Genomic DNA, 23,360 nt, shown 5'->3' with positions numbered 1-23,360 from the left:
ATCCTTAATCAGAAATGTGAACAGGCTTGATGATTTATTCAGCAGGGAAAAGAATCTGTAGGTCAAGTGAAAAATTTCACACACACACACACCCCCATCCGCACACACCCCCATCCGCACACACCCCATCCACACACACCCCATCCACACACACCCCATCCTCAACCTCAGGTACTTTCATTTCCTTCTGTTCTCAGCAGCTCTGGGGGCAACTCCAGTGAGATCTAATATTAAGGCTCAATTAAAATAAGCTCCAATTAGTGGAGCTTTTTTCTCTGGGGCTAGAAAAGTCAGGAAATGGATATTGGGAAATGTAAAAAGTCAGCTACTGAGAGGAGGCTGCAGACATAAATGAACTTATTTGTTGATTTCTACAGTTGCTATGCAGAGGCCTCTGGGAGTAAAAGCTTAACCAGTCTAAGCTATAAACTAAAACCCCTGCAGCTAAACATGAACTGTGTGAAACAAGGGCTCCATTCCAGAACAGAAAACTGCTGGGCCCAGAAAATTAAAAGCCAGAGGCGTTTTCCATTTAAAACTAAATCCCAGTACCACCTCCCAGCCAAAGAATTATAAGCAGTATCAGATTTACAAAACGAACAATTACCCTGGAAAAATGTAGCCTATTGTACAGTCCCAGATGCTAAATCTCAGAAGTTTCTTTTTTTCTCTTTTTTTTTAATCCCACATTATATTCCTCCAAGTGGGCTGCTGGAGTTTACAAAGAGCCATTTCTAGACAGGCCTAAGCCTTGAAAATAAATTTTAAAAAGAGAGCACATAACTCATTGACCTCATTTGAAGCACTGCCCTTGCCTTCAGCAGTTCCTGTCCTTCCCCAAGGCTTCGGCAAATGGTATGCAACAGCAAAATAAACCCTGACCTAATTGCCAGGAGAGAGCTGCCAACCTTCCCTCCAACACAAAGACAAGCATGGTAACTTGAAAGTCCTACCTCTTTGGCTTTCTGCTTTAATCTCAGCTGTTCTGGATCTTCTTTATTGGAACGACTCTATCAAAGGAAAAGAAAATTTTAATAGAAATTACTAGCATCTAAACACCATAGTTGCCGTTAAATATTTAATAAATGACAATTTTCTCTTGTGATTGAAAACCTTAGCTCTGGGGGAAAATGCCTCAATCCAGTCCTGTGCTCCCCCTACCTCCTCCCACCTCATCATCTGGGCTGGCTGCTGCAGTTCTAGCCTGGAGGAAGTTTATACAGAAAATGATGCTAACAATGTCGGTCAGGTCCAGTTGAGGCATGACGTTGTTCTTGTTGGAACACTAAAAACTGAAAAATGTATGGTACAGAGGAAGGAAAGCAGAGGAGGATAACTGTTGGCTTCAATGAATGAAAACAATCAACACCGCTGATCCTCAGGTGAAGCCATTTTGGTAAAACACATGGTATTTCAAAGACTATTAAAATCAAGAAACTAATGAACTTTGAACTGAATTTCTCTCTCTTCGAATGTGTAATTTTTAAGAATTAAGGAAGAAATACATCCCAGTGTTTTCACTAGAGTATGTTAACTTCTTTGGATTCTCTATAGCACTTAGTTGAATGCTGTGCCCAAGTAAAAGTTCAAAAACTGTTTATTGAATGTTTCTTTCCATGCTAATTCAGTTCAACATTCCAAAAATGAATAATCCTAGAAGACTGCTATAAGAAGAGAGCTATCTTCTACATGTAATGCTATGATGCATTAAAAGGTAAGGAAGGAATTTTATTTTTGACACCATGGACATTTGTCTGCTGAAAAAGATGCTGTGGACAGGTGAATCCTTTTTCTCATTCTAACAAAATTACCTAATTCCTTATAAATCTGAATATTTATTCTATAAAATGAAACATTAGCTAACTAAAGATAGGCTAACAAAATAAAAGCTAAAGGTATTTTCCTAATTTAATAGAATTTTGTTAAAGGAAAACACTAGAAATTGTTTAGATTTGAGTGCCTTCCAATTTTAAACACCTTAATACTTACATAAGATTCTATTCAAAGTAATTTTTTCCTTCATTTTGTGTCCAATCTAATAGAACTTCACTCCAACTGAAACTAAGAAAACTCCTTTATTATTATATCTATGTTAGGAGAGAATGAGTATGTGTATGTATGTATTCACACAAAAACATGTGTGTATATGTGTGCATATACATGTCTGTGTATATAATGCTTTGCCTCAGTATAAAATGGGCATATTTTGTTATCAAGTCTTTGTTAGTCAACCAACATTTGCTGACTACCCATAGTATATATCCTACTTGACTTGTCACTGTTCTAGGCCTTGGAGATACAGAAATGAGATGACAAGACAAATTCCCTGCCTAAGAAGATAAAAATAATAAAATTTACAGAAATTAAACACAGCTGTGAAATATAATACATTTATGATCAGGGAAAAATAAAAAATGACTGAGAATGATAAGTACTATAAAGAAAATAGGATCATGTGATAGGAGGGGAGTACTTCTATAGCTAGAATGGGACAGAATCCATCGCTAAGGAGTGAAAACTGAGTAGAGATCTGAATGACAAGCAGGAGGCAGCCACACAAATATCTGAGGGAAGAACACCCCAAGCAGAAGGCAGAAGTCACTGTAGAAGCCAAAAAATGGGAATCTGCTTGGCACACTTGAGGAAAAAAGGAGGCTGCTGTGGCTGGATACAGGGGTACCCTTACTTATGGGCCACAGTAAGGAGTTGGGGTTTGATTCTTGTTGTAAGAAAAAGCCACTGGAGGATTTGAAGCACAGGTGTGAGATGCCTCCGACAAGACACTTTTGAAAGGCCCCTGGAGGCCATGTACAGGGTGCACTGAAGGGACCCAAGACTGGAGGCACAGGAACACAGAGCAATTAGGAGGCTGTTCTAAGACAACTGTTGTGGATACAAGACTGGGATAGAGATGAGGATGACCTGAGCCGGCATCAGAGCAGAGAAGGTGACAATAAATAATTAGATTGAAACATATGTTGGGGGCAGAGCCAACCAGATTTACAGAAGGACTGGACACAGGGTGTGAAGTGAAGAGAGGAGTCAGGGATGATGCCTAGGACTGCGGTCTAAGTAACTGGAAGGATGATTGTTCCAACTTTCCGAGAAGGTCAAGACTGCACTAGATCTGGGGAAGGGAACTCAGAGTTCAGTTTTGGATGCCTCATCAGTAGTCTAGGATACAAACTTGGAGCGCAATGAAAGGTCACCATGACTGGAGCTGAATGAGCGAAGAAGGGAAAAGCATGAAGCAAGGTCAGAGAGGGAGGTGGGTGCCTTTTAAAATTTGCTAAGAAGTTTGGATTTTAATTTAAGTGCAAGAGGAAGCCACTGAAGGAATTTTATGCAACAGAGACACACACACGATTTGTTATGAAAACATTATCCTGACAACAGTATGAAAAATGGATTGTAGAAAGAAAAGGGTGTTAGTTAGAAGATATTATAAATGTTCAAGGGCAAGATGACTTAGACTAGAGTGGTGACAATGGTGATGAAGAGAGGGTGACGGTTACTTTGGGGACTGAATAGGAAATGACTGGATGCAGGACAAGAAGAGAGGAAAGGAGTTAATGATGATGTCCTAGATTTTGTGGCTTGAACATCTGGGTGAGTAACAATGTCATTTACTGAGTAAGAAAATCTGCAAGACTACAAGGTGAAAAGAAGGGAAAGTGAGAGCAAGTATAATATACTACATCCAATAAGAACTAAACAAGTATTTAATAGTTTATAACCTTGTTTACAGCATAGTAATTGGAAATAAAATCCCAATAAACCACCTCGTTACAGTGGCTGCATGCTTGCTTATAATACTCACGGGCTCAGGAAAGAGCATCTGCCTGTCCCAGCTGCCTTTCCCAGTGTAAGAGGGGTCAAAATGGGGACTGAGACTGTGGGCAGTGAGGAGCTGCTCAGTCACATGGCTTTGGTGCACCCTGACACATGAAGGTGTAGACCAGAGGCCAAGAAAGAAGGGAGACGAAGGGCTGAGGAGGCTCGCCAAGGCAAGGGCCAGCAGGCATGGTGGCCAGTTACATGGGCCATGAAATGAGAGCAGGGATAACAGTGGTGGCAGACAGAAGAGTCAGTCAACATGGCTGCTTGGAAGATTAATTACATTGATCAAATAAGTAAACGGCGAATATAAGTAAATATATCAAGGATAATGAGAGCCAAGTTTCTGACTACAGAGTAAATACTTATAAACATGGAAAGGTTAAGGCTAGGAAGAATCCTAAGATATGAAATAAAGTCAAAGGTATTCATATAAAAAATTATAGTTTTAGAATATAAATTTATGGTTTTATAACATACACACACAGAAAAATATTTATTGATCTATGTGTGTTTATATGCATGTGTGTACATATATACATACCACACACAGACTTCCTACTTCTGTCTATTTGACAGGATCTAATGTAATAATACCCTCTGAGCAAGGAGCACATGGTAGACTCTAATCTTGTTTCTGGGAATCATCCTCAACTAAAAAAATATAGGGTTCCTGGGAGAAATGACTGATTCTATGGCTGGGGAGGATGAATGAAAGCTGGGGCTGGAGTATCTTGTGCCTGAAAGTAAGGACATGTTCAGTGAATGATCTTAAAAAGACAAAAGGACAGAGGTGCCAGCTGGAAGGGTCTCCCACTCAAGAGATCTGAGCATCAGAATAGATCATGACAGTAATAGGTTACAACCTGTTGAATCAAACAGATATCTGAAAGGCCATACTGATAAAAATGAGTGAATGAATCAGAGAAAGAAAGGCTCTTCCACGGAAGACAGTACTAACAAATGTGGAAGAGGTGACAAGAATAAAGAATCACCATTTGGCAGCCATCGTAGATGTAGCTGATTCACAGATATCATCTATACATGCTAAAGTTGCTAAGTAGAGTTTGATAAAGAATGGGATTATTGGTATAATCCTACAATACCTTTCTACAAAAAACTAATTGATTACAAAGGGGAAAAGGGCAAGTTTAAAATAGAACTGATCAAGTATGCCTTTTGAAAGAAGCAGCTGAGAAGAATGCAGCATCATTTCTATGTATGTATAACCACCAAGAATGCATGTCCTAAATGAAATCGTGAGGAAACACAAGATGAACTGTGGCCCAGAGTCACCTGCCGAAGAAAAGGCCTGTACTCTTGAAACCTGTCAAAGATATGAAAGGGAAAGAGTGAGGAGATCTGAAAGGAGTCTGAAAAGAGATGACAACTGAACAGACACATACACCTGAACGTGAAAACGGGCCTTGAAGGAAAAAGATCTGAGGCAGCCGGTGAAACCTGGCTGGGGTCTAAAGATTTAGAGGGTCGTGTCATATGAGTCACATCCTGACTTGGAAGGTTACACAGGAGAATGTCCCTGATTTTCCAAACACATGCTAGAATGTTCAGAAATGATGATGAGATGTCATGTCTAAAGCTTGCTTTCAAAGGTTTAGAGAGAGACTAGAGAAAACAGCACAAGAAACCTCTAAATTGAAAGAGAAAAAGAACAGAAGAATAATGATGATGGGAGTGTGTACCTGTTTCCAGAAACAGTGGAGATGGAGCAAGTACACTAAAATCTTAAAAATGGGAACCTCAACTGAAAAGGAGATATGTTGTTCTGGCAACCTTTGTATAAGTATGGGATGATTTCAAAACAAATAAACTTTTAAAAACTATTCCATTTTAAGAAATCCTTCAGAGACATCTAATGGCCTAACAAAACCAAGACAGTCAACCAATGATAAAGCTGATTCTGACCTCCTTGACAGGCCACGTTCACTCATAAATCACACAGGATCTTACCTTGGCTGCTTTAAGTAACATTTCTCTTTCTTCTAAATCCTTTCTCTGCTTCTCCAGTTGATCTAGCTTTTCAAGAAATTTGAGCTGTGATCTGGTGTCATTAGACAGGATGTAATTTTCACTTGCCTGGGGGGAAAAAAAAGTCTTCTGATGATCCAAGGCAACACATTCTACATTAGGTCTTGTTATAAATCAACTAAACACAGTTACACCAAGATACACAGGGAGGTAAATTTTCAGGAGGTAATATTTTATTTCTGCTAAACAAATAACAAAGCAAGTATGTTAATCATTCTTAAAATCTGAGAGGCAATTTAAAAAGAAGTTTGAAAGTCTCTCAGTCATGTCCAACTCTTTGCAATCCCATGGACTGTAGCCTACCAGGCTCCTCTGTCTATGGAATTCTTTAGGCAAGAATACTGGGGTGGGTTGCCATTCCCTCCGGCAGTGGATCTTCCTGACCCAGGGATGGAATCTGGGTCTCCTGAATTGCAGGCAAATTCTTTACTGTCAGAACCACTAGAGAAGCCCTCATTCTTAAAATCTGAGAGGCGATTAAGCAAAAATTTCAAAGAAATTTCCTAGTAAGCCTCTTCCAGAGGGGAGGAAAAAGGAATTAAGCCCAGCAGATCCTGATAATAGGAATAGAAAGCAAAACAGTGTACTGTTTACCTATCATCTAAATCTTTTTAGTTAAACTACTGTCAATCTCATCAGACCTTAATGATTAATTAAATCTTAGGCCCATAAAAGATAAAAAAATAATCACCTCTCTGAAAAATATACCAAAGATGAAAGTTATCACCTTTGCTTCTATTGCTGAATTGGTCTAACTTTTACAAGCAAATGCAACTTCTATCAAAAGAAAACGTAAGATCAAATGGCAAACTTAAAATCCTAAACCCTGTTGTGAGAATTTCCTTAAGCTATGGACTTGGGCAGAAACTTGCATAAATCAGAGTCATAACAAGAAATGTAATTATTCATCTTCAATGTTCCATAAAAGGATAAAATTTACAGTTTCATTTATTCTAATATGCTAAACTATAAAACAGTGCTTTACAATCTAAATACTTTATTATTTTATTCATCTGATATGACCACCCATCTCTCTTAATATATATATATATGCTTGTGGGGGTGGGGGGTGACTTCCTGCCATCTACTCATTTCAGTAATTCAGACATCTAAGCTATAGGAGGGAGACTATAACAGGAAAACTGAATGTTTTTAAACATTTAGTCCAACAGTCAGTGCCTGGCTTGGAAATCTGGTTACAGTACCATTCCCATCTTTGTTTTATCCCATGCTCATGGCTGATTCAATTAACTGGGACTGAGAGATTTCATATGCCCAAGATTCTTTTTAAATTAAATTTTTATTGTTGGTATTTAACCAGATCAAAGGAGTATTACATAGTATAACGAACAAGGATGTATTAGTGCTACTTATTTTACTTTGTGTTTAATACAAAAAAGAATTCTCAAATGTTTTTTAAAGTTAAATAATACAAGATAGAATATGGAATACATTATGGGCCAACCATACAGGCATAAACAAAATAACCAGTGGTTTCTTAAATACTTCATTTTTACCATTTTTGTGTTCATACACTCTGGAGATAGTTTACTGAGAGGATTTAATTTAAAAGGACAACAAATGCTAAATTAAAAAGGGGCACAGACTTTCTAAATTTGAACCCAATCTCATTTCCATGCTAAGATTCCTTCTCTCTCTCTCTTGCAGCTCAGTGCAACCACCTCTTGCTTAATGCATCCTTCCTTTACTCTTCCAGATCCTAAACAAATGAGTGTCTTCCCTATTTCTACTGAGTCTCTAACCGTATTTAAATAATAGTAACCCCAGTCTTATCATGATCCCTTCTGTCTATCCAGCTGGTCTAACTGAAGTCTTCTTGGACCACAGAGGAGGGTGGTTTAGTAATGAAAATACAAGGACTCAGACCAAATGACAACATCATTAAGTGAATCCCATCTAAAGAAAGCACTACAGTCCCTTTCAACTGGAAAACACTGAAGCTTTTCCACAGCCACTGGCACTAGAAGACTCTAATATATCTTCAGTGGGGAAAAACCTGGCATCAAGATCAGAAGCTTTGTGTCACACGTGTTTACTTTCCACTTCTTTATTTAAATCTCAATTTATGGACTATGATTAATTAGAGAATTATATCTAACCAGGTGAAAGACTGTCAAAAGTAGATGGATTTCAAATCAAAAGAGATGGTGGGATTTTGCTTTTAATAAAAGTAGCTCATTGTTATGAAATTAATGGAGTAAATTTTCCCACTGTACAGATAAAAAATCCTATCAGGATGAACTGAAATATACAGACAAGGCTCAATCTGTGACACAAAGATTATTATACTCAGAGTCTACAAAATAAGTATAATTTTGAAATAGAATCAAAAATAATTAAATGATTATCATTTCTATTTAAAGAAGTATGATCATGTAGCTGCCTTTTTATATGCATGAACTCACACAGTGGCATTAGCTATATTAAAGAGTAAGAGTGGGGAAAGGCAGAGAGGGGAAAAATAAATCAAGACAGACAATGTCAAGGCAGGAAGTTAAGGAGGTATTGAAAGTGAAAGTGAAAGTGAAGTTGCTCAGTCGTGTCTGACTCTTTGGGACCCCATGGACTGTAGCCTACCAGGCTCCCCTGTCCATGGGATTTTCCAGGCAATAGTACTGGAGTGGATTGCCATTTCCTTCTCCAGGGGATCTTCCCAACCCAGGGATCAAACCCGGGTCACCTGCACTGTAGACAGACGCTTTACCGTCTGAGTCACCAGGGAACTCTTACTGAGTTTCTAAGTGGAGTAGATGCTATCCATTTTGCCTGGGGCAACTAAATCCTTGTAATATGTGCTGCTGATGTACCTCACAAGAACTACTCCATCTGAAGGTTATACATAATAAAGCTTTGGATGGTATTTGGGATAGTAAACATTACACTGGAAATTGTAATGGAAAGCATTCCATTACAATCAGTCATTGGAAAAATTTTATCCCATACTAAATGTACATACTACATTTTGTACAGAAACTGTCTACTGTAAATGAAAGTACACTCGTGTATCTCTGAAACAACAGGGTGAGGAAAAGGGGAGAATTCAGAAAGAGACAGTTTTACAACAATAGTTGAAGTCTTTAATACCTTACTTTCAATACTGGATTGAATAGCTAGACAGAATATCAGTATGAAAGCAGAGGACTAACACTATAAACCGACTAGATCTAACAAACATACTGAACACTCCTCCCCAACAACAGCAGAATACACATTCTTCTCAAGTGTGCATGGAATAGCCTCTAAGAAAGATCATATGTTAGGCCACAAGACAAGCCTCACTACATTTAAAATGACTGAATTGTGCTAAGAATATTCTCTGACAACAATGGAATGAAGCTAGAAATCAACAGAGGGAACACTGGAAATTTCACAAATATGTGGAATTAAACAACATACTTTTAAATAACCAATAGATAAAAGAAATCTCAAGGGAAATTAGAAAATAACTAAAAGATAAATGAAAACAAAAACACAATGTACCAAAACTTATTGAATGCAGCAAAAGCAGTGTTTAGAGGGAATTTTATAGCAATAAAGAAATGCCTCATTAAAAGAGGAGATTGTAAATAAGTAACCAACCTTATACCTTCAGGAAACAAAGTGAGAAAAGAAAGTAGGATCATTATCATGGATCTTACAAAAATAAAGAGGATTACCAGAGAATATTATGAACAACTGTATGCCAATAAATTAAATAACCCAAAAGAAATGGACAAATTCCAGAAGTACACAGAAATTAATACTGACATTAGGGGTCTTTTTTTCTGCAGTTTTTTCTGATGATATTTAAGTCAGTCTAGCAAATTCTCAAGTGAGCACATCAAAGACACAAGTGAGCACCTCAGCAACTATAAACAGTTTTCCCAAAATTCTAAATGAAACAGAAAGGGGAGAAAATAGAATGATTTCCTTCAGGAAATTTACCATAAGCATAGCTGATACTTCCCTAGATTCCTTTTAACCTATGTCTAGGACATCATGACAATGACTATTCTTGCAAACTCAAAACGTTAAAAGGATACCCATGTAACATGTATAAAATCTAGCTGTGAACATTTCCTGCTATGAGGGGAAACGTTATCATTTTCTTTTTTAACCCTCATCAACCAATATATTTGTTCTTCATCAAAACCATAATACAAATAAATCTAGTGCTTTCATCTTGATGATGGCAAGTGATTTGGTTCACACCACTAGGGATAAGACAAGGCTATTTGCGCATGTAATTTTTTAAATAAAAGTCCTCAATGCAATCGCTTAACTCAGTGAAAGGAAACGGGAGTTGTCAGCAGAGTACGGATCACTGAAGAGAACACAGATACCCAATATTTCCTTCTAACACATCCTCCCCTTTCCAGTCAAGAGCTTTAGGAAGAGAAGCCTCAGGCACGACAGATACGTATTTCAGTCTACACTAACATAGAAACTTTGGATACTACTGAAACTCTATTTATTTGTCATGTAAACATATCTAAATAAGGCACATTAGGAATGAGATTTTGGTTTCCTACCAGTATGAATTATGTCTCAACCATTTCCTTGAAAAATGTACCTAGAATATGAATCTATATCAAAAAGCTACCTTTAACAGAACAAAGAAGGGAGAAGAGTTTGGTCTTCTCTAATGATTTCCTTTACCTTGTAAGTTGTCATTCGATGCTGAGCAATTGTAGTCAGTTTTTCTAGAAGGCCTCGTAATCGCTCCTGTGTTGCATGGGAGATCAAGTTCACAGCATCAGAATTAAGTTCTGTAATGTCATGCTTTTTACCTGTGGAAGCAGGGAAAATCCATTACGTGTTTTAGCAGAGGCTGATAATTGAAATAATTAGCACAGCAGGTATTCTGTTCCCCCTGGAAGTCATACCCATTATGAATAAAGGTTTGGAGATTATGATTTTCCTGGTAAAGTCACAACTTCAAAGATCTTAAGACATTACATTAATAAAACCTAGCCTGGAGCCTCAGAAAATATAGACATTGTTTCACTTAGCCTCTAGAATCATTCTCCTTGCAAGGTCATTTATAGGACAAAGTTAATAAGAACACAAATCAAGTCTAGTGTTCAGGGAGGAAAATGGTAACTGCAGAAATTAGTGCTGTATTCTGTTAATTTTAGTAATTAAAAAAAACAGAAAATTACATTTTGCCCTGTTTGACATTGTTAGCAATTTACAACATTTATTTCCATGAATTCAGATTGTGAATCTCTGTTAATAACTTGTCTACACGACACACCTATACTTTTTTTGTCCAATACCAATCATGCTTACTTTGCACACATATTCTATAAATTGACTTGATAATTAGTTTACAAGTTGAAGTGAGTTCAAAGCCTCATCATTTTACTCATCAATTTTAAAAAACTTCTCTTTCACTATATCTCTTTCTATAAATAAACCAAACTTCTATTCTTCCTTCTGCTAACTAGGAAGAAAGTTTCAGGAAAACAATTTCGACCACATACTGCAAAGCAGCAGCTCATTTATAAATCAACCTCATCAGTATTTAAATAGCAGTTCTCCTGTATCATCAGAGATGATAACCCTAAAGATACATGCAATTATGTAATCTCATCTAAATGAGTTTTCTAAGTGCTATTGTGTTTGTTTTTAACATATGTATTTACACAAATTTTAAAAATATAATATTTAGCTTGCACTCTATCTGAAATACATCTTATATACTCAAAGTGTGAATAAAGATTGCAAAAAAAATAAGCTTTAATTTAAAAAGCCTACAAATCTTAAATATACTGTTTGATCATAAGAAATGCTGCCATAAGAAATGCTGAACTTTAGTTCAAAACGTGGGCTATATTAAACCAGACAGAAAAAGGATATAAAATGATTCAGCTTCATCTGTACCAAACCTTCAAAATGTAGTTCATTACTTTTTAGCAAAACTGAATTCATCACCAATATACAATTCAAGCAAGGGGAAAAAACTGGAAAGTCAAATCTACTTTACTGAAACATCAGCATAAATAAATAGTGGGGCCATGTATAGCAGTAATAATACAATTTCAAAACAATCCAGTGATTAAAATTATGAGTAAACATGGGTATGTAGAGGATGACATACCAGTTGATACTTTAAGAAAAACGAACATTTAATAATATATAGTGTCTGGGAAAAAACTTTGAAAATAATTTCATAAGTATAAAACAGAACCTTAAGTTAAAGAAAAATCCATATTTCTAAAATACTAAAAATAAACAAGTGTTGGGAGTTGCAAACAATTTCAGGACTTAGTGAACAATCAAATTTTCTAATATCCTCACTAAACTGACGATAAAACATGACAGAGTTACAAAGTTAAAGTCTCACTTTAAAGTAAAACACTCTTTGGTAAAGTCATCATTAATGGATTAAGGAGATCAAGTTAGTGTTTGAAAGCTTACTATGTGATTTTACAGAAAGTCTGTGTAATTTAATTTAGGTGACTTGCAAAAAAGGAAGAACACTGGCATGTTTACTCCCCCACCATATTCAAGTAAGAAAATCTTCCTCCCCAAATTCTTTGGGTTAATTTATAACTCCTGTTATTAAAAAATGATCTTGGTTCTGACCTGTTCTGTGAACATGGAATTTTATTATAAATGAAGAACATTCCTAGAAATACGTAACTCCATTCACTCTATGGTTTTTGTTTTAAAAGCTTAGGTAATTTAGAGGGAAGAAGTTTTGCAATTTTCCATCATATTAAATGACAAGCTTGTGTTTTATCACTAAGAACTGAAAATACAAAGACTTATCCCCAGAATTCTCCTTGAAAGCAGAGGTTAGCAAACTAAACCTGGTCTCTCTTTATAGATACAGTTTGATGGGAATACAGTCTTTCCTATTAGTTCACATATTGTCTACAGCTTCTTCTGTAATATAACAGTAGAGGTGAGCAGTTGCGACACAGACTATATTTGCCTACAAAGTAGCAAACATTTACTATCTGGTCCTTTGCAAGAAAAAAAAAAAAACACCTGTCAATCTCCGTCCTAAAAGATCAAAAATGTTCTTTCAATACTAAAAGTTCTCCTATCATACAGTCAAGGTCTAAATCAAGCTAGAAATAAAATTTATAAGGGGGCAGGGAATTGATAAAATTAAGTACGAATCTACTTGTGCTCCACCAGAGTTCTAAATAATTGTGTGGCTAAAAGCAGTCAAAACACCAGCAAATTTCCCAAGCCATCACAGAAAGGTATGTGCTTAGGCTTAATCGCAAATTAAGGAACCACCTTTTCTGTACAGTACAGAACAGAATGCAATGAAGAAAACGAAAGAGAAAGAAAGAGAGAGAGGGAAGAAAGAGGGGGAGGGAGGGCTGGAGAGGAGAGCAGTCAAACAAAACACAAGCAAACGGCAAACAAACATTTTACAATTAGCTTTTCTGAATTCCAATCCTTTTGAACTAATGTAAATTCTACTTTTTCAAAATAAAAGGATAATATATACTGAGGTGAAAAAAGTGATAATTTGTATAGCATACAGTAGGAGCTCAAATATTTACAGAGTAATTTTCAAGTAGACTTAGAATATGTAACAGTCCTTAAATATACCATGGATGTATCAAACATCTGAAACTTCCACAGTTTTGTGTGAAGCCTTTAACACGGAATGCAAAGGTTCTTACTCAAGCATACTAAAAGGTCACTGGTGCTGGCCCCTCAAGCTGGACATGGGTGAAGGAGGAGAGTTAGCCTCTGGCAAGCCCCTGTGTCAGTACACAAGAAACGAGAAGACACACACACAACAATCTCTCTTCAATGTGTCTCCTTTTTCAGTTACCACTGTGAGTTTGCTATTAACAACAAAAATGTTTGGCTCCAGAATAAAACCGGTATGTTCTCTACCATTTCCTTTCACATACTTCAGGCCATCTAACAACTACTGGCCAGAGAGAACCCTGATATTCTAGTTTCACTCTTTTACCGTAAGGATGGGTCTGAGTTCCAAGGTGGAGATGAGAAAAAAGGGACTTAATCTCATTGGCTATTTCTTTGTTTCATAAACACAAATTTGTAACATAAATTACATGCCTAAAGGCCAACCAAGGAAGAACAGCACAGAAAAAAAAAATATCCTAAGTATATCTATATACTTATGATATTAACTACTACCTATACCAGAAACCACAGGCTGTATGATTTAAGTTTCTTTAATAATTTTTTTAAAATAAAATATTACTGTAACACCCATGAAATCTTGACTACTTCCAGAGCTTTTGTTAAGCTTCAGACTTTCCAGAAACACGAACCCAGGCTATCTAACTCTTGATAACATTTTCCTTGGATCAGACAGTCTTATCAGGTCAATGATCATACTTACCAATGTCTAAAATTCGCTTTTGTAGAGCTCCAATGAAAAGAAATGGTTCATCTTTACAGGACTGAACGAGTGTGCCAACCAATTCAGAGTTTGTTGCTAAGATGCAGGCGTTTTCTTCACTGAGATTGACCCCTGCCATGGAAGTCACATCATTGATGTCATCTTCATCTCTAATAGAAAAAAAAAAAAGGAAAGCTGTTTGGTGGTGGTGGTGGTATGTGAATGAGTGATTTCAAACAGCAAGGAAGTGTAGATCTCTCCTTATAACTAAAGACATTATCTTACTTAATTTATCTAAGCAAGAGAAGAAGTGAGGCATGGCTATCCCTCTCTGTCAGTCTTTAAAATTAACTGGTGTCTCTAACCTCTGGTACATTTAATATCAGAAAGATCGATCACAGACACCTTTGAATCCTGGTGCCCATCTCTCCCTCTCTCAGTTTAGTAAACAGGGTGCACTAAGAGGGATTTGGTCCAGTGCTCTGTGACAAACTAGAGGGGTGGGAGAGAGGTTTGCGGTGGGGGCAGGGACAGGATACCCATGGCCAATCCATGTTGATGTATGGCAGGTGTCAATGCAATATTGTGGAAAAACTGTCTTCCAATAAAAATAAATAATTTTCTTCAAAAAAGAGGGATTTGGAAGTTAGCCTAAGTTATCCACAAATTGCCTCCAATGAAAGACAATGAAATAAAAACAGGCTTCTTTTTTTTCACCCAAGATGATTAAAAACCCCTGAAATATCCCCATTGCCCTCCACTGGTCCACTGAGGAGAAACCCTTTGATCCTAAAAGGTCCATACCCGTGAAAAGGCCCTTGAGAAGAATCTCTCTAGACTAGCTATTCTGAAACTATATGGTTAAAACCAGCTTTGTTTTTCTGCTTTAGACTTTTGGTGTGCTTCTTCTGTACCAACTGAATTCATTAAACCACCTCCTCTAGCAAATGGCTAATATTTAAGATATAAAATTATACACACATATGTATAAGAACACAAAATATGTTTGGGCTCCTTGCATTGTGCCAGCAAAATTAAATAGTTGGTTTTATCTAATAGAATTGCTACATGGCTATCGTACTAAGATGAGTATATTATGTTTAAGGAGAGAGAAGAGAAAGACCAAAGAAATTCTAAAATTCTAATGGCATCCTTATTCTCCAAGACAGGCTTCAGCAATATGTGAACTGTGAACTTCCAGATGTTCAAGCTGGTTTTAGAAAAGGCAGAGGAACCAGAGATCAAATTGCCAACATCTGCTGGATCATCAAAAAAGCAAGAGAGTTCCAGAAAAACATCTATTTCTGCTTTATTGAATATGCCAAAGCCTTTGACTATGTGGATCACAATAAACTGTGGAAAATTCTTAAAGAGATGGGAATAGCAGACCATCTGACCTGTTTCTTGAAAAACCTGTATGCAGGTCAGGAAGCAACAGTTAGAACTGGACATGGAACAACAGACTGGTTCCAAATAGGAAAAGGAGTATGCCAAGGCTGTATACTGTCACCCTGCTTATTTAACTTATATGCAGAGTACATCATGGGAAATGCTGGGCTGGAAGAAGCACAAGCTGGAATCAAGATTGCTGGGAGAAATATCAGTAACCTCAGATATGCAGATGACACCACCCTTATGGCAGAAAGTTAAGAGGAAATAAAAAGCCTCTTGCTGAAAGTGAAGGAGGAGAGTGAAAAAGTTGGCTTAAACCTCAATATTCAGAAAACTAAGACTGTGGCATCTGGTCCCATCACTTCATGGCAAATAGATGGGGCAGCAGTGGAAACAGTGTCAGACTTTATTTTTGGGGGCTCCAAAATCACTGCAGATGGTGACTGCAGCCATGAAATTAAAAGACACTTATTTCTTGGAAGGAAAGTTATGACCAACCTAGATAGCATATGAAAAAGCAGAGACATTACTTTGCCAACAAAGGTCCGCCTAGTCAAGGCTATGGTTTTTCCAGTGGTCATGTATGGATGTGAGAGTTGGACTATAAAGAAAGCTGAGCGCGGAAGAATTGATGCTTTTGAACTGTGGTGTTGGAGAAGACTTGAGAGTTCCTTGGACTGCAAGGAGATCCAGCCAGTTCATCCTAAAGGAGATCAGTCCTGGTATTCACTGGAAGGACTGATGTTGAGGCTGAAACTCCAATACTTTGGCCACCTGATGTGAAGAGCTGACTCATTTGGAAAGATCCTGATGCTGGGAAGGATTGGGGGCAGGAGAAGGGGAAGACAGAGGATGAGATGGCTGGATGGCATGACTGACTCGATGGACATGGGTTTGGGTAGACTCCAGGAGTTGGTGATGGACAGGGAGGCCTGGAGTGCTGCGATTCATGAGGTCGCAAAAAGTCGGACAGGACTGAGAGACTGAACTGAACTGAATGGCATCCTTGACACCATACATAATAAGAGGCATGTCACTGACCATAACTCACATACCAGTGCATAACAGTTTACACAAACATGATTATATAAAAAAGATATTGTTTCTATTTATTGCATGGGCCAAATGATCTATCATGTGATTTCATATCAATAGATTTGAACCTCCCTGTAGTAATGCATTTGTGTACAAAAGACGGAAATGAACTATACCAGTTAAGTGTTTAAGATATGAAAGCCTCTGGTGTTCAACTTTAAAAAGCAGCATGTTAGGGCTAACAGAGGGAAAGAGACCCCATTCAAATAGGTATAAGAGTTTCAAACTAAATGAAAGAAAGTTAAGTGCTAGACACAGCAGTTGCAAGTGAAGAGAAAGAAATATGGTTCCACAACCTGAACAGTATATTTAAAAGCCTAACCTTTGAAACTGTGTCTCTGTAATAGGGAAAAGAAAACTTTTAAAATTAGTATCTCAAATCAACCAAATGAAATATACAATGTAAAGAAACTGTATAAAAATGGTTGGTCACCACCTTATCAAATGTCACAGAGGTACTGTCAGAGGTATGGGATGCTGAGAATGGTTCTAAGAACTAATTTACCACCTATGTAAACAAAGAAGTATTCCAGAAACATCTGAACACTTAAAGCTTAAATGTGAGTACAATAGAAACTATAAACTTAAAGATGGACCAAGATCTGAGTTAAAAAAATATTTTAAAAGATCTAAGTAAAAAATACTTTTTAAAAATCAAGTATCAAGAAAATGAAAAAACAAGCCATAGACTGGGAGAAAATATCTGCAAAACACATATCTGATTAAGGACTGTTATCCAAAATATATAGGGAATTCTTAGAACACAACAAAAAGAATACAAACAGATTAAAAAATGGGCCAAAGACCTAAAAGACAACTCACCAAAAAGATGGCAAGCATATGAAAAGATGCTCCACATCCTATGTTGTCAAGGAGATGCAAATTAAAACAATGAGATACCACTACACACCTATCAGAATGGCCAAAAGCCTGAACACCAGACGCTGATGTGGGTGTGGAGAAACAGGAACTCTCATTCATTGCTGGTGGGAACGCAAAATGGTACAGCTACCATGAAAGACAGTTTGGCAGTTTATTGCAAAACTAATCATACTCTTACCATATGATCCAGCAATTATCCTCCTCAGTACTAACCCAAAGGAACTGAAAATTCACATCCATACAAAAAGCTGTACATGGATGTTTCTAGCAGATTTATTCCTAACTGTCAAAACCTGGAAACAACCAAGATGTCCTTCAGCAGGTGACTGGACAAACTGTAGTAAATCCAGAAATGGAATATCGTTGAGGACTAAAAGGAAATGTTACCATACCATGAAAAGATGTGGAGGAAACTTAAATGCACACTATTAAGTGAAGAAGCCAAACTGAAAAAGCTACATACTGATGATTCCAACTACATGTCATCTTGGCAAATGTAAATTATGGAGACAATAAGATGACCTGTAGTTGTCAGGGGTTAGCAGAAAGGGATGACTAGGCAGAAAACAGAGGACTTTTTAGGACAGTGAAATACATACTATCTGTATGACACTATAATGGGGGATATATGTCATCACACGAAAATGTAAAAACTCACAGAATACATCACACAACAAGAGTGAATTGTAAGGTAAACAATGAACTTTGGTTGATAATGATAATGGTCTCAGTGCAAATTCATCAATCATAACAAATAAACCACTCTGGTGGGGGATGTTGGTAATGATTGAGGCTGTGCATGTATTAGAATTTTCTACAAGATACAAATCAATTTTCCTGTGAACCTAAAATTGCACTAAAAAATCATCTATTAAAAAAGAAAAAAGGGGCCAAGAACATTCGATTAAAAACTCTGTTCACTCCTAAACAGAATCTGTTCACTCTGAAGTAGAATCCCAACCAGTTACTTATCACCTCTAGGACATAATTTTCCTCCTCAAAACAATGAATAACTTTGATTAGGGTACTTTATAATGTCACTTTCAGCCACTTGAAAGAATAAGGGCGCTCTCTTTGGCCAGATACAGAACAAATGCCAAGGTGCATTACAAAATGGGAAAAACTAAACAAAACAAGGTATAGAACAGACTGTACCTTGGGGAAAAAAAATACACACTTATATGGGCATATCTCTGGATACACAAGAAATTCATCTCTGGAGGGGGAAATTGGGAAGCATGAGTAGGAAAGAAGACATTTTATATGACATCATACTCTTTTTCTAGGGGCTTTCCAGGTGACACTAGTGGGAAAGAAACTGCCTGCCAATGCAGAAGACATTAAGAGATACGGATTTGACCCCTGGGTCAGAAAGATCCCCTGGAGTAGGACATGGCAACCCACTCCAGTATTCTTGCCTGGAGAATTTCATGGACAGAGGGGCCTGGAGGGCTACAGTCCATAGGGTTGCAAAGAGTCAGACACAACTGAAGTGACTTCGCATGCAAACACGTTATCTTTTCTACCCTTTGAATGTTGTACTATATACATGGATTACTCAATCAAATGGTTAGTGATATTTTAAAGATAATATGTAAATAAACAGAAAAAGAAAACTGAAGACAGAGAAATGTAATGACGTTCAGAACATGGCCTCATTCTTCCCTTAAAAAAACCCCCAGACTTATTTACGGTATACAGCACATGGCCTTTACACACATGCACACAGCATGGTATGGTCACAATGTCAGCTGTGTGCCAGGTACAGAGGCCCTGTACATGGCACCTTGCTTCCACAGGTGGGTGTTCCCACTGAGCCCCTGCTAAAATCTCACATACAGACTGGAGAGACCAGTACCAGGCCTCCTATTACTAGCAGTCCCATGCACAGTACTAGAACTGAAAGTAATTAATCAGTGAAGAGACTGTCCCATGTCTTTCAGAATCTTCTTGCAGCCCTTCTCTGAAATCAGCAGGGAGCTAACCACCCAATAAGATTTGTTCCTGCCTAGCCATCCCCGCCCCTTCTATCTGGCCCCAAGCTGAACACAGCTCCCTCCAGTCCAGCTATCAGCTGCTATGGTTACAGAGGGCCACATGAAGAGAGGGACCCCCTAAGGAGGGAAGAGGAACGAGTACCTCGACCAACAGTACCCGAGCCATTTAAAACTTCCTCTCAGAGAGGAGGCAGATTAAAGGAAAGCAAAGACAACACAATGTCATAGCAGTATTGTTGATAAGGCTAAAAAAGACCGGCCAAGGCAGGAACAAAGGCTTTGCTGCTGAGGTAATTTGTGATTCTGGGTTGGTTTAATTTTAGAGGCAAAGAAAGTGAGAATCTCTGAATCATTCTTCAAGACCTCTAGTCTGATGCACTATATTTTTTAACGAAGGTGTTGTGAAAGATATAAGCCTGTTTCGTTCTAAAAGATATACAAGAAGAAAATTTAACAGTGAAAGGCTTCCAATTTAAGATTCTGTCGGGGCAATAGGTTACTATGCAAAAGTTAAAGAAGTATTACCCAATCACCTGGCTTGCATTTTGGCTTCTGAAACTGTCTAATTCTTCAGCTTTTAATACAGTTAACTACCGCTTGTGCCTACTTTTTAAAATTGCTTCTACTTGTCACGCTGCTTATTTAACTTATATGCAGAATACATCATGAGAAACGCTGGGCTGGAGAAAGCACAAGCTGGAATCAACATTGCCGGGAGAAATATCAATAACCTCAGATATGCAGTTGATACCACCCTTATGGCAGAAAGTGAAGAGGAACTAAAAAGTCTCTTGATGAAAGTGAAAGAGGAGAGTGAAAAAGTTGGCTTAAAACTCAACATTCAGAAAACTAAGATCATGGCATCCGGTCCCATCACTTCATGGCAAATAGATAGGGAAACAGTGGCTGACTTTATTTTTCTGGGCTCCAAAATCACTGTAGATGGTGATTGCTGCCATGAAATTAAACGACGCTTACTCCTTGGAAGGAAATTTATGACCAACCTAGATAACATATTAAAAAGTAGAGACATTACTTTGTCAACAAAGGTGTGTCTAGTCAAGGCTATGGTTTTTCCAGTGGTCATGTATGGATGTGAGAGTTGGACTATAAAGAAAGCTGAGTGCCAAAGAATTGACACTTTTGAACTGTGGTGTTGGAGAAGACTCTTGACAGTCCCTTGGACTGCAAGGAGATCCAACCAGTCCATCCTAAGGGAGATCAGTCCTGGGTATTCATTGGAAGGACTGATGTTGAAGCTGAAACTCTAATACTATGGCCACCTGATGCGAAGAGCTGACTCATTGGAAAAGACCCTGATGCTGGGCAAGACTGAGGGCAGGAAGAGAAGGGGAAGACAGAGGATGAGATGGTTGGATGGCATGACTGACTCGATGGACATGGGTTTGGGTAAACTCTGGGAGTTGGTGATGGACAGGGAGGCCTGGCGTGCTGCAGTTCATGGGGTTGCAAAGAGTCGGACACAACTGAGCAACTGAACTGAACCATCTTAATATCTATAACAGCATCAAACTAATTCTTCTCTAGTAGAAAAAAATCACATTACTTTCCTGTTACAAAACATTTCATGATCCCATGAACTCAACCTGATATTCAAGGTCTTCCATGTAATGACCTTAACTTAAGCACACTCTTCCCTCCCATTTCTCACCATCAAATAGCGCCTACCGACCCTGGCCTTTCTCAGGCTATTCTCCCTTTCTTGTTCTAGTCTTCAGCTCCTTTTGCTTTATTATCTTTCAGCTGTCAATGCCCCATGCATATCCAGATCGACTTCAATTGCCTACTTTGGAAATGTTAGTTTGTTTTCATAATTTTAAAGTGTCTGTCCAATTACTACAACTTTTGAACTTCCGAGGGTACATTTCTTTTTATTTTAAGAAGATCAAGTTCTTCCTTTAGGTTACTAATCCCTGGTAAAATAAGCTTACCTTCAATATTCTTGTTTCATCACCTTTGAGCATAATCTCTGTGTTACCTACCACAGCCTGTATATAAACTCACACAACATCCTGCTTACTCTTCTTTTATGCTTTTTCAAAGGTATTTTTCCCCATGGGAAATCATCTTTCTTCTTTTTAAGAAACATAGCATAGGATATTGCAGTATTTCTCAAACTTTAGTGACTTTAGGAACTACTTCAGAGTATATTCCTTCCCAGTTCATTCTGCATGTAAGCACAAAGATAATTTTTCCTAAATAGCATTTTACTATAATAAAATCTGGCTAATAATTTTTGCAAGCTTTCACAATCACATCTCTAAGTTTTCATTCATGTAGTTTTGCTGTGAGGAATATTTAAGAACCTAATGTCTAACAAGATTTAGCATAAAGGCAACTCCTCCAAGACTTTTCTTTGTTGAATTTAACCCTAGATTTAGAATTAATTTGCACAGCTCAGAAGGATGTTTCTTCCGTCTCCTGTCCTTCCAAGATTTTATCACCAGAGACAGTTTTCTAAGTCCTTCCTTGGAATGATTAACCATCTGTTATTATGTATAAATACGTAATAAAACAATTAATTACATATGAATCAAGATAGAGCACATGTTTAACCTACACTAGAGAATCTGATTCTTGCAATAAGAAGAAAATGGGACATTAAAGTTGGTGGAGTAATATCTGTACAAACAGTATGTAACCTTGTCCTACGCTATTTTCTAAGTGTCTTTTATGGCAAATTTTTTAAAAAAACCACTTAACCTCTAGCTGTTATAATTCCTCCTAAGTTATACATGTATACATAAATATCCACACACATATAATACCCATCCACAAATATTTTATTATCTCTCTAAAATAAAAGGATTCTAAAGAAAAACTTTAATCATAAGACAGTATCACCTCTTCAAAAAAATCAACAATAACTCCTTATGATCATCAAATTTCCAGTTTCCAGTTTAAATAAAATTAACTACACAAACACGCAGAGCTACTGTAATATTTGTCACTTCTGATTCTGAAATAAAAAGAATAAAACACGAATCTCTGGCACCCTCTGGTGTTTAAACACTATGTAGCTTCCTTTATTCATCCCAGATGATACCGACAAGCACAACAGAAAATATGATTTACGCAGGGAAAAAGTCACAAAAATTTTCTTTTCACTTAAGTAGTTTTGAAAATACAGAAGGATATCACTCTGCTATTAACCTCATCCAGTTAAGTCAAGACAAGATCTAATGCCATACACTATTACATCCTCTTACCTAAATAGAGTCTCTTACCTAAACAGTAAATGAAGTGATATTAATACTAAACATCTGAGAAAGCAAACTTAACAAAAAGACATCACTATAAAAAGATATGCATAAAGTCACATATGACCCAAATAACTAGAACATATTATACAAAAATGAAAAGTGCATATTAGAGCTAAAATAAAACTTATCTTAAAAATAGATTATATCTAAGATTATAGATATTCCTGTTCTTTTTCAAAATTCATTATTTCAACAAATTTCTGAATGCTTATTATGAACAAGGCATTGTTCTACACATTAAGTACACAACGGTAAAGTTACAACGAACTCTCAGAGAGATTGGGGAGTATAAAGAAGGATAAACAAATAAATAAGAGTAACTTTAGATAAGTGCTTCAAGACAGCAGATGTGACTGAAAAAGCTACTTCACAGGGTTAGCCAAGCAAAGACTCTTTAGTCAGATAACTTTTAAACTGAAATATTAATAATAACTGTTACAAACAGAAGCTTTTAAACTGGATTGGTCCATATGAAGA

General features: G+C 37.2%; 1 protein-coding gene across 4 annotated transcripts in view; it reads right to left on the bottom strand.

Moving 5' to 3' along the window:
• The window catches only part of TAF4B (TATA-box binding protein associated factor 4b), a 120,447-nt gene that overhangs the window by 38,571 nt on the left and 58,516 nt on the right, over positions 1 to 23,360 (bottom strand). For all 4 annotated transcript variants that reach the window (XM_070452770.1, XM_070452767.1, XM_020905339.2 and 1 more), the window contains 4 exons: positions 14,234 to 14,403; positions 10,546 to 10,676; positions 5,809 to 5,934; positions 954 to 1,010 (listed from right to left, as the gene is read on the bottom strand). In XM_070452770.1, coding sequence (XP_070308871.1) covers positions 954 to 1,010; positions 5,809 to 5,934; positions 10,546 to 10,676; positions 14,234 to 14,403 — 484 coding nt within the window. The remainder of the gene's footprint in view (positions 1 to 953; positions 1,011 to 5,808; positions 5,935 to 10,545; positions 10,677 to 14,233; positions 14,404 to 23,360) is intronic.

This window comes from Odocoileus virginianus, chromosome 22 (assembly GCF_023699985.2).
Source record: "Odocoileus virginianus isolate 20LAN1187 ecotype Illinois chromosome 22, Ovbor_1.2, whole genome shotgun sequence".
Taxonomy (NCBI): Eukaryota; Metazoa; Chordata; class Mammalia; order Artiodactyla; family Cervidae; genus Odocoileus; species Odocoileus virginianus.
Note: the sequence above shows the minus strand (reverse complement) of the source record. Positions and strands in the feature narration are given on the sequence as shown.